The sequence below is a fragment of the Cynara cardunculus genome (assembly GCF_001531365.2).
Source record: "Cynara cardunculus var. scolymus isolate 2C chromosome LG 11, CcrdV1, whole genome shotgun sequence".
In the NCBI taxonomy this organism is placed as follows: Eukaryota; Viridiplantae; Streptophyta; class Magnoliopsida; order Asterales; family Asteraceae; genus Cynara; species Cynara cardunculus.
The window spans coordinates 2,007,336-2,023,443 of record NC_037538.1 but is presented as its reverse complement, the minus strand read 5'-3'; the positions used below and the strand labels follow the sequence as shown (position 1 = coordinate 2,023,443).

General features: G+C 34.5%; 3 protein-coding genes across 3 annotated transcripts; 2 read left to right on the top strand and 1 right to left on the bottom strand.

Moving 5' to 3' along the window:
• Positions 1 to 3,506: 3,506 nt before the first annotated feature.
• Positions 3,507 to 6,290, top strand: LOC112520924 (protein NRT1/ PTR FAMILY 7.1). The gene is made up of 5 exons (XM_025129547.1): positions 3,507 to 3,545; positions 3,871 to 3,955; positions 4,038 to 4,255; positions 4,406 to 4,971; positions 5,456 to 6,290. Exons 1-5 carry the CDS (start codon positions 3,507 to 3,509, stop codon positions 6,288 to 6,290), a joined length of 1,743 nt encoding a protein of 580 aa, XP_024985315.1.
• Positions 6,291 to 7,555: 1,265 nt separating this feature from the next.
• On the top strand, positions 7,556 to 10,199 carry LOC112522217 (zinc finger CCCH domain-containing protein 14-like). Its single transcript, XM_025131313.1, has 3 exons — positions 7,556 to 7,746; positions 8,098 to 8,158; positions 9,197 to 10,199. Exons 1-3 carry the CDS (start codon positions 7,665 to 7,667, stop codon positions 9,984 to 9,986), a joined length of 933 nt encoding a protein of 310 aa, XP_024987081.1. The 5' UTR covers positions 7,556 to 7,664; the 3' UTR covers positions 9,987 to 10,199.
• A 219-nt stretch (positions 10,200 to 10,418) lies between these two features.
• LOC112520674 (nucleolar complex protein 2 homolog) lies at positions 10,419 to 15,731 on the bottom strand. The gene is made up of 11 exons (XM_025129129.1): positions 15,610 to 15,731; positions 15,369 to 15,493; positions 14,731 to 14,793; positions 13,458 to 14,012; positions 12,654 to 12,956; positions 12,238 to 12,567; positions 11,943 to 12,149; positions 11,774 to 11,860; positions 11,187 to 11,281; positions 10,940 to 11,098; positions 10,419 to 10,861 (listed from the first exon to the last, which is right to left on the bottom strand). Exons 1-11 carry the CDS (start codon positions 15,626 to 15,628, stop codon positions 10,564 to 10,566), a joined length of 2,241 nt encoding a protein of 746 aa, XP_024984897.1. The 5' UTR covers positions 15,629 to 15,731; the 3' UTR covers positions 10,419 to 10,563.
• Positions 15,732 to 16,108: the final 377 nt, after the last annotated feature.

Genomic DNA, 16,108 nt, shown 5'->3' with positions numbered 1-16,108 from the left:
TATATATATATATATATATATATATATATATATATATATATAATTCAACTATTATTATTGTTGTCGTCATCATCATAATTAATACAAAATTATTATTATTACTTATCATAAAACTTTTATTATAATATTATATGGTAATTTAAAAAATAAAAGGTAATTTTATCATGTATCATTACCCATACTATGTTATAAAGCATTTTACAAAAAAACACTTAAAAACTATTTTTTATGCATAAAGTACTGTTTATTGATGTATATTACTTAAAATTCAAGATTACAAGTAATTTTGCGTAAGTACAACTTATTAAATCTTCATTTTTAAATTCGTGTAACTAACTGCATGTAAACATAATCAAATATAGTTTCAACATCCGTTTTAAATATAGAAAATCTAAAATATAATTAAGATAATCATTGAGTTTTAACAGAATATTTAATTATTATCTTTATAAAAAATTAATTATTAAACCAAAAATAAATTACTTTGTTATTAAATCTAAATTAAATTATAATAAAAAATGAACTAAATAAGTTATAAAAAAACAAAAACTATTAAATAGTTAATTTGATACTAATATCGATTTATTTTTTCAAAATTTTATGTTATCTTCGAATTTATATTTCATTCAAAAATAAAAAATTACCGTTTTATCAAACCACATAAAATCGTATTATATCGATAGAGAAAAAAAATAAAAACTAAACATTAAAATCGAGATCTATCTTGCTACATTACGCAAATACTCATCTAGTTTATATTATAAAAAGTTTAAATGAAAGGAAATCAAATACATGGTTAAATCATATTTAATTTTATTCCAAAACTTTCAGATTCTAAATTATTTTATAAATTAATTTTTCCAAAAATACATTACATAAATCAAATATCTTTTTAGTGTTCAATAATCAGTATTCCATGTTTTATTTACCTTTCATTTTGTAAACTGGTCAAATTATATATGTTGGCAGTATGATTTAAATAATTCAAATATTCATGTATATGTGAGAGACAGAGAGAGAGAGAGATTATATGATTTAAATCAACTCCACATACATATCGAACTCGTTTGCCTTGTCAATGGCCAAATGGAGGATTATTTGAGTCAGTTATGTTTTTTCTTTATTTTAATGATGATCTCAAGTTTTACTCGACAAAGAAGGTATTTGGTTCGATCAATGACATGTTTGGCAATGTACAAGAATCAAAACACATTCTACCAAACTTATGGTTCCGAAAGCAACAAATTCCTTAAGTTTGGTCTGCGGTTAAAATCGAGTGGATCAAAATGGCAAACTTATTCAATGACTTTGTCACAAATTATGTTTCATCAGCGTAACGGTAACGTATCAATTAATGTATTATGTTATGCAAGTTTATATATATCGTGTGATATTTTAATCAAATATATATATATGGTTTTATGTGGTTTAATTAGATATTCAAAACAATTATGTTTCAAATAATGGGTCATTGTTATTTTTAATACCCAATAAAATTAGTTAAAATTCATACAAACTAATTTATACACCAATGTTTACGTACCTATTAAATTTGATTTTTCTAAATAAATATGAATTTGGATCATTCAAATAATTAAAACCTACGTCATGCCATATTATTTGTGTTTCAAACTTTGTGGATCATAAAATGAGACATTTTGGTATTACATGCTAGCTGTATATATGTTCGATGTAACATAATGTAAGATTTTATTAATTTAAGAACTTGGTAAAATAAGAAAAAAAAAACATGTCGATATTTAATAAAATTCTATTTTTTTAATATAAATTTATTCGATTCAAAATTTTATTATTATATAAATATTTTAGATTTTATAATAAAATTGTAATTTTATTTTAATGTTAACAATGAAATATTTATTTGAAATAAAAACTTAATTATGAAATATTTTTATCGCATATTAACAGGTTTAAATAGTCATCATACATCTGAATCTCATGGATGATACATCACTAATGATAACTCTCATTTTGAGTCGTCGTTTACACATTATTTGTGTGTTTTTCTTTCATTTTAGTTTTAGTGTGTGTTTCCCCTTTAGGTATTTATGTTTATTTATTTTCGTTGGAGTTGTGAATAAAAGTTTGTGTTTTGATGGTTCGGCGCATCATTTTTGAGTTAAATGTTAGACTGTGGAAAGTGACCACTCTCTCGCCATTAGTCTTACAAAGAGATTGGAGCATTGATCCTCATAACAACAAAACTACGACTCTTGGAAGTCAACTTAGTTGGATCAACAAATCGTTAGTTGGCAAAAGTGGTGATTTTGTGGGGTTATATGAATGCACTCTGTGGAAGTTTCACTTTCGAAAGATCATGTCTTTGACTATATCGTTGCTATAGATGTCTTAAAGAAAACTTGCATCCATAATTAATTGTTCTTTAAATTAATTGTTTTTACTTGATTATTAAGAACACCAAACTTCCTCAAAGATAATTTTTTTATTCTTTAATTGAAATCATTGTATTCTCGACTTAGCACTCAAATCTTTGGATCTCTGTAGATACAATCTCGATATTACTACCACTTTATTATTTGTAACGATCATAATGTCGGGTATACTTTTATAGTGTAACTGTGATAAAATTAACAGTTTGCCACTTTTATGGTTTATAGGAAGTAATAAGCAATACCTAATATTTACTATTTAATAATTAAACAGTTTCTAATACTTTTATTTAAATGTTGTATAGATTATAAATATGTATGTGTGTTTTATGTAGAAATTAAATGCAGATGAAGTTTGAATTTGCTGGGCAGATTCAGCTGAGTCGTAGAAGAAGAGTTCAAACAGCAGACTGATTAAAACTGTAAATATATTTCTAAAAATACCCACAACATTTGATTATCTGTTAAGGATCAGAGAGAATTTTGGAGCTGTTGTAGGAGTCTGTTACGCAATCTCTATCTTGTTTAAGAGTTGTAATCCTCTTGGTCTCTTAATTAATTAATTAATTAACCAGTCCAACTCATCATCTTCACACACACAGACACTCCATCTTCGTCTTCCCAAATTAGGGTTTCTATGATCTTGACAGATTTCAACCAATCTTTTTCCCAAACAGAAGCTTAATTTACAGTCTTTGTTATGTCCAGATTACTGGGTTTGTGTTTGTTTCTGAAATCAGGGATTCAGTTTTGAAGGAGAATTAAAGATTGTGCTCATCTAGTGCGATCTGCTTCATTGATTGTTCTTTTGACGTAAATGACAACAGGTGTTTATAGATTTCCTGCAAGTCGACATCAAGTGCTAATCTCGTCGGCCCAACTGGTGGCTCCACCAGGTCTTATCGACACAACCTCCTCACCCTCGCCGGAATCCCCCACTGAACCTGTCATCATCCTCTCCGTCGCAACCTTCCCTCACAGGTCCCAATTTACCTATACATACACTCTCTATATATATATATATATACTCCCAGATATAATACGTAATAAAAATCAAACATTTTACTGCAGAGGAATAATCCTTGAAAGATCCGAATGGCTTCAAACAATGTCCCCGTCGAGATTTCGGTAATTGTAAGAATTTTTTTTCATTAATGCATGTAAATAAAAATATTAAATTTTTGATGATTTAATTTGTATATAAATGTTCAAAAAAATCATACAAACTCATCGTATGAACACTAAAAAAATCGAGTTTACATATAAAATGTCTAAACGTCTTAATGAAATATTTTATAGGATTTAAGTTTATGAAATCAAATAGTTTGTTAGGAAAAATGTTATACACTTTATTCTAAAAACATATTAAAAAAAATGTTAAAATGCATAAAAACGGATATGACGTTTTATAATTTGCTTTAAAACACTGTATTCTTATTTTATGGTGTACATGTATCAGCAAGATGAACCGGTACCGGTTCATCAAAATCAACCCGAGCTCGAACGGAAAGTAGGAGGCTGGGCTCCGGCATTTCTCCTTCTAGGTACATAATCTCGCTTTCAAATCTAATAGTTCTTACAATTATCAAAACATAGTTATAATTCAGCTCGTCTTTTTTTTTCCAGCAAATCAAGCCTTAGCAACATTTGCATTCTTCGGCGTTGGAGTCAACATGGTCTTGTTCTTGACCCGAGTCATCGGTCAAACCAACGCCGATGCTGCAAATAGCGTCAGCAAATGGACAGGGACCGTCTATTTGTGCTCCCTTCTCGGAGCTTTTCTCTCCGATTCTTACTGGGGCCGATACCTCACTTGCGCGATCTTTCAAGTTATACTAGTTTTGGTAATTACCTTTAGAAACTAATTTACTGAATAAACCACTTTCTATATCATTAAATCATTGACAATCATGTTTAGTTGACTATTTAGGTTTTGACTCTCATAAGCTTATTAAGCTGCCAACAAGCATACCGTTAATGTATAGTGTTTGTAGGGATTGGGGCTACTATCGTTGTCGTCTTGGCAATTTCTAGTGAAACCTGCCGGATGCGGAGACGGAGTAAAAGAATGCATGCCGACTTCGCTTAAAGGAAGTATGATGTTCTACACATCTATTTACATGGTTGCCTTAGGCTACGGAGGGCACCAGCCGACGTTAGCTACTCTTGGTGCAGACCAGTTCGATGAGTCAGACCCGAAACATAAAGAAAAAGGCTCGAAAGGGGCTTTCTTTGCCTACTTCTATGCAGCACTCAACATTGGATCGTTGTTTTCGAACAGCATTCTCGTGTACTACGAAGATATTGGTTTCTGGACGATGGGCTTCTGCGTGTCTATGGCATCTGCGATCATAGCCTTGCTGTCGTTTTTTTGTGGTTCGTTTCATTATCGTTATGTTAAAGCGTCGGGAAATCCTCTGCCACGTGTCGCTCAGGTATTCGTCGCAGCATGTCGGAAACGGGGGGTTCGTATTGTTGATGAGAAGCAATTGTATGAAGTCGAAGGCTCGGAATCCGCCATCAAAGGGAGTCGAAAGATCCTTCACAGCGAGGAGTTCAAGTCAGTCGACATCAATAGGACGTCTAGATTGTCTAAGCATTATAATAGAATACTTTATAAAACCTAGGATATACGACCATACTATAAAACTAACTATCTACGTTCCAATATGTTTATAGAATGTTTTTAAGCGTTTTAACAAGTTTTCTGAATTTGACACTTTTAAAATAAAGTGTCTTATTAACTATCTATAGACACTATTGTCCTAGTTCTTTTATAGGACACTTGTGTTTATAAGAGATTTTTTAAATAAAATAGTGTCGTATAAAATAGTTAATACGATACTTTATTAAAGTGTTATAAAAAACTTTTTCAAACACTTATAAACATGTTGTAACACTTTTAGATATGATGTTTTTTTATTTGGTCCTCTTGTAAAGTATTCTTTTAAGATGCTTTCAATTTTAGGCGTACTATAAAATCAATGTTAGTTGAATTTTTTATAGACTATCGGTGTACGAAATCTTAACCGTTAACGTATCAGGTATCTCGATAAGGCCGCAGTGGTATTACAGAGTGATTTATCGGGGCCGCAAGATCAATGGAGATTATGCACCGTAACACAAGTCGAAGAAGCAAAATGCGTGATACGAATGCTACCAATTTGGCTATGCACGATTATATACTCCGTTATTTTCACTCAAATGGCATCGCTATTCGTCGAGCAAGGAGCAGTAATGAACTCCTACATCGGAAACTTCCATCTCCCGGCCGCCAGCATGTCAATTTTCGACATTCTCAGCGTGCTCGTGTGCACCCTAATCTACCGTAAAGTGTTAGTCCCATTAGCCGGAAAACTAAGTGGCAACCCAAAAGGTCTAACCGAGCTTCAACGAATGGGGATCGGCTTGATCATCGGACTTTTATCGATGATCGCAGCAGGAGTGACGGAAGTCGAGAGGCTAAAACAGTCAATTCCCGAGAAACATTCGAGCTCGATGAGCATATTTTGGCAAGTTCCACAATACGTTTTAGTTGGAGCTTCGGAGGTGTTCATGTACGTGGGTCAATTGGAGTTCTTTAACAGCCAAGCCCCAGATGGGATCAAGAGTTTTGGAAGCTCGTTATGTATGGCGTCGATTTCTCTTGGAAATTACGTTAGTAGCCTTCTGGTTCATATGGTGATGAGTATAACGGCGAGGGGAGACGACGTCGGTTGGATACCGGAGGATCTGAACGACGGTCATATGGACCGGTTTTATTTTCTGATCGCCATTTTGACGATATTTGATTTCGTACTTTACGTTTACTGTGCTAAAAAGTATAAGTGCATCAGTGTGGAGGAAGATGCCAATGGGCCCAAGAAGGGAGAAGCGTAGACCGTTGACTATTTTCAAATCCACGTCTTCAATATGGTTTTTCTAAATAAATAAGAGCAAATACAAAATATTAAATGCCATCTTACAATGTTTTGTTTTTCGACTATATTATTTTATTATTAATGTTGAAAAAGAAATACATGTATCTCACAAAAATTTCTTATAAAAATTATTATTGTGAGTTTTTAATTTGATGAGTTGTAAGGATTTGTTACTCCTTTCGATTTTTTTGGTTTTGTGTGGTTTTTTTTATTAACCTGAATATTTAACCCGTTATACGAGCTGACTAATTCTAGAACGACCATCTGCTTTGCAGATAACTCGGAGTCACTGCATTTGAACCTCCGTGGCCATAAGAGGATTTTTGTTCCTCCTTGGATTTTGACCTTTGGAGCCAAGCTCAAACCAATCAATGTTACGGAGTATAATGTCATATACAAAGTTAATGTTTATCTAGTATTTGGACGTGTTTATCAGTTATGTTTATGATTTTCAAACAATAAACTTTAAGAAATTATACGTATAGAATATTGAATTCTAATATATTTTAAAAACATGGGATTAGTATTTGATAATATGGCAAATGTGATCGAAGTTTTGAAAACACGTTTAAAGAGTTGAAAAAATCGATATGGATATCAAATTAAAATGATAAAAAAAAATTATAATTTATATAAGTATATAAAAAATTGTAATCTGAAAAAAATAAGTTGAATATATAGATTTTATTAGTATGTTTTATTTATTTAAATACGACATATTAAAAAATTATACATATATCATAAGAATTCAACTAATCTGTAACGATGAATTTAAAATATTTATATACTACAGTACTAAGAGGGACGTTCAAATACAATTCTTCTGAATTATACAACCGATATAACCAAACATTCATTTATTCTTTTGTTTTATTTAATTAAAAGCCGATCAAAAGGTAACCGTTAGTGATTAAATGGACACAAGGTTGTATAATAACACACCTCTAGATTACTAAATGGTAATTGATATTTAATAAATCGTTTTGGTAATTTTTATCAAATGTTTATAATATCACAAAAATAATTAAATTACAATAATAAAAATAAAAAATTAAATCGTTTTGGATCAAGCGGTGTATGTATAGGCCCATTGTATGTTATTAGTTTTTATAGGCCCATTGTATGGTCCAAGAAGTGATTTGATTTTAAAAGTTTGACTTTGACCGATTACATTTCACTAATAAAATCCTGGATCTATCGTTTTTTCCCTCTTTCTAGTCCCTTCGCTTCTGCGAACCCTAAGCGCCCTTTACCCCTCACTATCCTTCACTTTTCCTTTTGGGGGTTTCTCCTTCGTCTTACAGGACATCTTTCCTAACCATAAATCCCTTCCATGGAGTTCGGCGTCGCTAGGAAACGAGGGAGGCCGTCAGCTGGCTTGAATGGCAACTCTGGATTCAAGAAATCCAAGCAAGGTTAACATTCAAACTATTTTCTTCAATCTAGATCTAGGTTTTTATTAGGTTTTAATGCTTTAAGATTTCGTTTTACCCTTGGATTTTGCGTTTAATTTTTCTTTTTGTTAAACGTCGTACCTATGTGGAACTGTTCCAAACAAGCCGTTCATTGTCATTCGTATAAGAAGTGAGCGTGAATATCTTTTCTTTTTGAATCGAGGTTTTGTTCAAAAGAACTGGAATAGTTTGTTAAGTTATTGTTTCTGAAGAAAAGTTGATCATAAGCTCTCTAGAACTTCTGAAAATTTGTAAACATAATGAGTTGCTTGAAATTTCAACTGAGATAAAATAATTAATGTGCTGTAACAGACATGGAGTCGTTTCAATCTGGTTTAGGAAGCAAATCGAAGCCATGCACAAAGTTTTTCAGGTTTCAATTCTCACTTGGCTAAAATCAATATTGTAAATTGAATTTTTTTTTATGATGTTTATAAATTTAATGGAAATTATCCTACACAATCGTTACAATTAAAAGCTATATCATCTGGACTAATGGCTTGGAAATCTAAAGTTTTGATACAGGTCATACTCTTCATATAATCAAGATAACAACCATGAATCCATGATAACAAGGAGTACCGAACAGAACTACAGAAATGGCTGTTTCATGAAAGTACCATGAACACTAAGTGCTGGACATATATTATTCCATGCAAATCTTTGGGATATCTTTGCATATTAAATTTCTAGTTTTTCATCCCATCAATGGTCATGATAAAGGGAATTTATCTTTCCCTATCTATCAGAGCCGTTGGGCAAGTAAAAATACATGGTAATGGTATACAGGACATATAAAGCACAATACATGATATGAGTCTTCCTACTCCTGGATGTAGATAGGTATTTTTTTTAAATAAGCATATTGAGTTTGTCCAGTTTAGTGTTCTTCCTTTCAGGTATGCTTTTATGTATTTTGTTTTAAACAAGATTTTATCTTGTTAATACTCTTGAACAAGCACTCATCCTGCTTATCTTTTTCAAAGCTCTTATGCTTTTGGCTTTTGCAAACCTATTGGTCTGTTTCTTCTGCCATTCTTGATAAGGAATGGAGGGCAGTCTCTTTTTTGTGCTTAGTTTATTCTTTTAACTGTTTCTTCTGGAGATAAACGATGATGCTGAATGAGTTATGAGGATAGTTTTATAATATGTATTTAAGAAGATTACTCTGATATTGGACAAAATTTTCATACAAATAACACAAGGGAAATGATGTGCAAGTCCTTAGCGTTCTTATTTGCCACAAGATCAAGATGATCCAAGGAGAGCTTGCAAATGGCCGTATATCTAAGTTCAGCACTATTGTATTTAACTGTTAAATTGGGATGTCGTTGGTACTGATACAGCACTGAGGTTTCTTTATAATTTTGACACCAACTTTCTTTATTTCATTTGTTGGTTTGATGTGCAGCACTTCTGGCTGCCCATTTGGTGAGGGATGTCATTTCTTGCATTATGTACCTGGAGGGCTCAAAGCTGTCACTCAAATGACCGGTGGCAACCCAGCTTTGCCTCCAACCATCAGAAATCCTGTTGTTCCACCTTCCTTTCCAGATGGTTCATCTCCACCTGCTGTCAAGAGTCGCCTGTGCAACAAATACAACACTGCAGAAGGATGCCGGTTTGGTGACAAATGTCATTTTGCCCATGGAGAATGGGAGCTGGGAAAGCCAACAGTCCCATCTCACCATGAAGATCCTCGTGCCATGGGACCTGCACCTGGGAGTAGATTTGGTGGTGGTGGTGCTCGGATGGATCTAAATCCTGCAGCAAACAATGTAGCCGCTGCCAGCTTTGGAGCATCTGCAACAGCCAAGATCAGTGTCAATGCTTCGCTGGCTGGTGCAATCATTGGTAAAAGCGGAGTGAACTCTAAGCAAATTTGTCGCTTGACAGGAGCCAAGCTTTCCATAAGAGATCACGAATCAGACCCAAACCTGAGAAACATCGAGCTAGAGGGCACGTTTGACCAGATCAAACAGGCAAGTCAGATGGTACGTGAGCTTATAGTGAACATAAGTTCAGCCTCTGGACCACCCCCGCCACAAAAAAGCTTTGGAAAACCTGGAGGAGGCTCTGGTGGTCCTGCAGGAAACTTCAAGACCAAACTCTGTGAAAACTTTGCCAAAGGATCTTGTACGTTTGGCGAAAGGTGCCATTTCGCACATGGTGCTGAAGAGTTGCGCAGTTCTGGAGCTTAATATAATCAGCCTTCTAAGATTTTATTTAGAACATCTTTTTTCCGGGTTGTGCCGACTTGTTTTGGGATCTGAGATATTGAGAGTAGTCATTTACTTTTTAAGTTGCTACTGAGATTTACCTAGGGTTTTTCATTTCAGTCTTAGAAAGTTGTTTTAATTTGGCTTTTTGTTAATGTGGTATTGTTTGTTTTCAAGCACTGTGACATGGATAAAGTTTGTGTCAAAAACAGATGCCTAATGGTGCGTTGGGAACGTAGATGAGACCGACAAGGCTCGATTAACTATAGCAAACGAGATAGTAAAGTAAGCAGGTGAAAGAACTATTATTTTGATATGGGTAGTTTTCAATTTTCCAATATGTTTTTCATCTGTTCATCTTGGTGGGATAAAAATTTGTACCCTAATTTGAACCTGCACAAATCCACATTTTGCAACAAAAAGATCTCTTGATTTTTGCTTCAATCTGAAAGAAATGTAACCAAAATTTTGTATGCCAAGCAGTTTAAAAAATAGAAAATATTCAACTACAAAATATAAATGCAAAATTTTCACTATAAATATTTAATGAGAACCCTTATTAGTTTGCCTTCTTTTTCTTGGAGTTGTTATTGGCATGAAAGTTCCTCTTCCTTTTAGAGGATTTCTGCTTGTTCTTGTGGTTTGGTTGTTTCGAAGGCACAGCAGTTTTTGCTTTAACATTTTCTGTTTCAGTTGGATTTTCATCATCATCATCACTCGACTCCTCTTCATCTGAACTAAGAACAAAATCCTCCACAACGTCGTCATCGCCAGAAGCCGTTTTATCGCCACCCTTCTTCTGTTTCTGCCGCTTCTTTTCCTTTTTATTCTTCACGTCCTCTTCAAGATTCTTGGCCCTAAAACTCAACAACAATCGAGTTAAAAGAATACGACTGAAAAAGAAGAAGATGGAGAAAAGTTGAAAAAGAACGTACTTGTGATCGCCACTCGGTAACCATGAAGAACTGAAGACAGCAGCCCCTTTCACGTCCAAGTCGTCATCGTCATCGTCATCATCATCATCGTCATCATCGTCGTCACTTCCTGCTTTTTTCTTCTTACCGAAGATTGATGCTTTTTCGCCCACGATTACACTGGAAACACGAATGCCAAATCTTTAAGAGCACCCAAATGTGGTTTTTTTTGGTGTACAGTTAAGGTATGAATGTGCCAGTTACTAACCTGGACTCGACCAATGAGTCGTTTCTTTCTTGTGCTTTTTGACGCAATGTGGCGACGTATTTAGATAGAGGGCTAGCACCCTTCTTCTTTTCATCCTGTTTCAAGTCGAAAAAAGCCATTGTCCATGAGACTTCACATAGTGCTGAATCTCTGCAACTCTACTGGATTGTTCCCTATTATACTTAGCAGACTTGTTTTCAAACTCCTATTGTCATCTCTCTGGCTCTCTTAATCCTAATACTGTTAAGATATGTGGAACCCTTCAACTCTCCATCTAAAAAAACCCTTACATAGAAACAAGAGGTTCTTAAATATATACAAGTTTTGATGGTTCTCGTCTTATGTGAGACTCCGATACACCCCCAAGAAAGGAGGCAAAAGGGTGTTTTGAGTCCCTAGGTGGTGCAACCCGGGTCTGACACCATGTTGGAGTATGTGGAACCCTCTGAATCTCTCATTAAGAAAGCCCTTATTGAGAGAAGGTTCCTATATATAGGTTTGATGGTTCATATCAGGTCAATATGGCACTCCAACATTTGGTAAAAAGCAGATATCAAAGATGAACAGAGACAAAAGAGAATGCAAACCTCCATAAATGATGATGAAGCAGGATCATTTGGTAAATACGAGATTGACATTCGTTTTTTGTTAGTAAACTCAGAGTTGGCCTCAATCTGCATAGTAAAACAATCAACACATTAGTCTTCTTAAATCTATGGTTTCAAGAAACCATGCTCCAAGCTAAATCTTGCCCACCTCACGAATCAATTGCCTCATTTCACGACGAAATCTCTCAACTTTCGTGGATTTGCAGAAATTACGCAAACGAACAGCAGGAACGAAAGAAAGCTCAAAGAAAGCAGGTGAATAGCTCCATTGTGCTAAATGTTCCGCAAGCTCTTCGATAACAGAGAAAACACACGCTTCCTGGAAAGCTCGAGTCTTTATAGTTGCTTTACTAACCTGAAAATTTCAAACCCGTTTAAAAAGATAAAGAACTAATTCATATAATCGACAAGAGAAATAGAGACAAAAAAGTCGAAAAGTTTACCCTTAAAACAGTTCGCAGATTAACGGCTTTTCCAACACCTCCTGTAGGCGGTTTATGTAATTCTTTCATATCCAACATGTCTGAAAGGAGCACAGCAACAGGAATAAAAGTATTTGTAGCGGCTGCAATCTGATTTAGCATCCTAATGCAACGTAATCTGAGGGGAAGATATCGAGCAGTTGGAACTAAACGAACGACCCCAGAAATTATTTGAGTCAGTGGATATGCAAGAGGCTTAAAATCAGCTTCTGAACCATACGCACAAATAGCTCCGGTCCAAAGCTGAAGGCAGTTCATATACTTCCATTCATAGACTTTCCTGAATATTTCCTGTTAAACATTGTGAAGATGTGAATACAAACAACAAATAAGTCAACATTACATAAATGATGATATAATAGCATGAATATATATACCTTTCTTTTTGTAGCAAGTGCTTCACGTAAAATCGTAGCTAATTGTCGTATGTAAACAAATGCATGTTGATATGCAGACGGAAGGTCCACCCTAAAAAGTTCGTTAACACAATTTCCAAGAAATTGAACGTGTTGAAGTTTGGTTGCGTTGACAAAATGGCAGTTCAAGACATATGCTTTGTAAATTCCTTTGAAGCATTCATCGATACTATCTGAACCAAGACGAATGCATATATCTCTTAAGAACAGTAAGGAGACTATTGGTAAAGCACCTCCTCCAGTTCCCCAAAAATGAAGAACAACCTGAAAAACGAACAGAAAAAAGATCATGAACACTAGCATCTAACTACAGAATTTGATCACACTACAACAAAATCGGCTTTATAGACCCAAAGATGTCTAAATATCGTAATAGACTGTTTTATAGGACTTAAGTTTATAGGACCATACAGTTGTGCACCTACAATACGATGTTAAAAGATGTATTTAGGCATCCTAACAAGTTTTTTAGGACACTTTAGAAATAAAGTGTCCTATCAACACATCTTCTAGGACACTTGCTTTTTAAGTAGACACTTTTCTCAAATAGTCATATTAAAAGACTAATAGTACGTTTTATTTCAAAATTGTTTCTAAAAACGTGTTACGACACCCAAAAGCATCCTATCAACTTATTGCAACACCTTTTACACTGGGCATTTTGGTCCTATAAACTTAAGTCCTATAAAGTCGACTTTTTTGTAGTGACAAAAATCTGAAACAAGGAAATGAAATGAAAAAAATACGTAAAAACAGAAAGTTTACCTTTATATACTTCCTTAGTAGGCTTGGAAAAGCAGCCAGAAATAAAGAAGAGAACTTTAGGCGTCGTAGAGTGAAAGCTATCATATCTGAGTCGGTCATTTGGTTCAAAACATGAAGAGCGTTACCAAGATACGCCTTCACTAGATGATTGTAGTTTTTCCATGCTCGTGTGTTCATTAACTCAAGGATCATTTCCTTCTTTCCTCCGGAAAGTGGGAGTTTCAGCATTGTTCGAAGGATTCCATCCATTTCGCTTAATACAAATAACAGGATTTTATTGAAGACTGGAAAGGACATGGAACTCAACTTTGACTCACTATCATCATCACCACAATGGCAAGCACTGCGAAAAGCTCTCATAATAGAACGAATTGCACCGATTCTACGCTCTTCCCGAATTGCTTTACACCACGAGTCTACCATTTCGCTGGTTACTGTCTTTGTAGAGGGTTTCACATCCTTCTTTGCTAAACCATCTGCCCGATCCATCGGATCATCTTCTTCATCTTCACCTTCTTGAGTGTCCTCATCATCCATGTCAGATTCAGCATCCCCCTACACATGATCACATAGAAATTAAATTAGGGTGATAAAAATAAATTAACAGCTAAATACAATCCAAATTGACCCAATATATAGGTCTACAGTAGGATGTACGTAGAACTGTCATCTACCCCGAAGAGTAGACGAGTTGTTTCCAAGAAGACCCCGGCTTGTGCAAGAGTGTAAAAACATTTGCACAAGCACAACAAATACCCAAATTGTCTTTTAAGACATGCATGAATGATAAATCAAGAAAAAGAAACGGGTGGCAGTGATTAAATAGTTACTCTTCTAATCCAAGGATATCTTACACTTCACCTCAAGACGTTTTGAATATCATAAAAAATATATATATCCCGGAAGAAGGGAGTGTTTGGATGAGCATCCAAGTGATTATTGAGATAAATATAAAATTACATAATATCACCAACTCTAATCAACTGTTTATCTGATTATGATTATTCAAGTGACGATAATCACTCTATAAACACACATCCAAACCCCCACGAATATTTCACAAGAAAACTACAAAACAACGTGTTCACAATATGGGGAAAAACAGGTAAAACTATGAAAATATAACACATAAAACAAACTAAATCAACCAACACATATCTAGGAGTGATGTTTGTGTAACCGCTGATTTGTGCACCAACTAGCCATAGTTGGCAACCTCCTAAATATATAACTCAAGTCTGTTAACTAGAAGCACATTCCATAATTGACTTACCTCGTCATCGAATTCAAGAAGCTCTTTGTCATGTTCCTTCAAGAATTCATAGAACTCTGGATCCTGTGGGGAAGAAAAAGGAACAAGATTTGATCACAATTTGAACACTAACACAATAAAATCATGAAAAACCTCCAGAATAGCATGTTTTTGCCAGATTATTAAAGCTATATGCATACCTCATTGCATATATTTTCAGTCATAACATATGTATGCTACTGAAGGGATTAAAAATATCTTCTAAATACTTAAAATGCATCACTAGCCAAAGTCTAAATTGTACAGATTGAAGTGAAATTTACAAACATCAAACAATGAATAAGAATGAAAACCAATCTACATTCCACGGAATCAAAAAGTAACAGAACTTGTAACCCTAACCCTAAAACCAAAAACCATAACAAAGTTCTTTCATAAGGTTGTTGATAGAATCATTCCCCACATTCCCAAAAGGGGTATGCTCCAATTTTGGAGCTCAAAAGGGCTGCATTTTAACTTCAAAAGTGATAATAAGAACTTAAACTTTTAGAAGAAACTGCTCATCTGATACAATAACGCCCTTAGTTGTTTATCAACAGAATTCCTCCTACTTTATGATTTAAATAAGAAAGATTAACTCAGGCATGAATTGTGTTCACCTTTTCTGAAAGCCTTTGTAACTGACTCTTATGTTCGCTTGCATTTTCCACAGACTTCAAAGGTACTTCCTCTGTAGTATCTCCCTTCTGTTCATCTTTAACTGAATCCTTCTTCACCTTTTTGTCTAAAATTAGCATCAAATCCCATAATAGGAGGCAAAACAACTCAGTATCATGACCTCTTTATGAAGATAAAAACAACAAACCCACAAATTTGAAGGAATTGGAGTAGAGAATAAACCTTTCTTCTTTGAACCCATGTTGCTTATATCAACTGGAGCAAAACAAAGAGAATGTAGGGATAGTTGGGAATCGAGCAGCAAAGCAACGGGGTGAAAGCGGCAGAGGGTGGCGAGCGGACAGGAGGAGGCAAAGAACAACGATCAGAAAATCGAGACGACCGGAGCAAGGGCTGAAGAGGGATACACCATTTGTGGGCAATACCCACTTGGGCTTCTGCCTTTTTGGGCTTATGTTTTTTTGGGTTATAAGAGAGAGCGAAATCGGGCCGGCCCCAAATTGATTCCGATTCAAGAAAATGATTTTATTAAAGCTCAGTCAATATTACGATTATTTGGATGAAAATGATTTTCAATATTTTGGTATACTAGAAGAGTACTCGCGTAATGCAGCGAGATATATCTCGATTTTAGTGTTCTATTTTATTATTTGTCTCTGTCGATGTTATAATACGATTTTATGTGTTTTTAAGAAAACAATAATGATTTTATTTTTGAATA

What these genes read in the sequence shown, in the direction of transcription:
- LOC112520674 (XM_025129129.1), bottom strand. An exon ending in ATCTGCGAACTGTTTTAAGG is followed by an intron (nt 12,150 to 12,237) that starts GTAAACTTTTCG and finishes TGAAATTTTCAG; the next exon opens with GTTAGTAAAGCAACTATAAA. An exon ending in TTACCGAGTGGCGATCACAA is followed by an intron (nt 10,862 to 10,939) that starts GTACGTTCTTTT and finishes GTTGAGTTTTAG; the next exon opens with GGCCAAGAATCTTGAAGAGG.
- LOC112522217 (XM_025131313.1), top strand. Translation starts at nt 7,665, where the DNA reads ATGGAGTTCGGCGTCGCTAGGAAACGAGGGAGGCCGTCAGCTGGCTTG. An exon ending in ATTCAAGAAATCCAAGCAAG is followed by an intron (nt 7,747 to 8,097) that starts GTTAACATTCAA and finishes GTGCTGTAACAG; the next exon opens with ACATGGAGTCGTTTCAATCT. An exon ending in CCATGCACAAAGTTTTTCAG is followed by an intron (nt 8,159 to 9,196) that starts GTTTCAATTCTC and finishes TTTGATGTGCAG; the next exon opens with CACTTCTGGCTGCCCATTTG.
- LOC112520924 (XM_025129547.1), top strand. Translation starts at nt 3,507, where the DNA reads ATGGCTTCAAACAATGTCCCCGTCGAGATTTCGGTAATT. An exon ending in CCGTCGAGATTTCGGTAATT is followed by an intron (nt 3,546 to 3,870) that starts GTAAGAATTTTT and finishes TACATGTATCAG; the next exon opens with CAAGATGAACCGGTACCGGT. An exon ending in CTTCACAGCGAGGAGTTCAA is followed by an intron (nt 4,972 to 5,455) that starts GTCAGTCGACAT and finishes TTAACGTATCAG; the next exon opens with GTATCTCGATAAGGCCGCAG.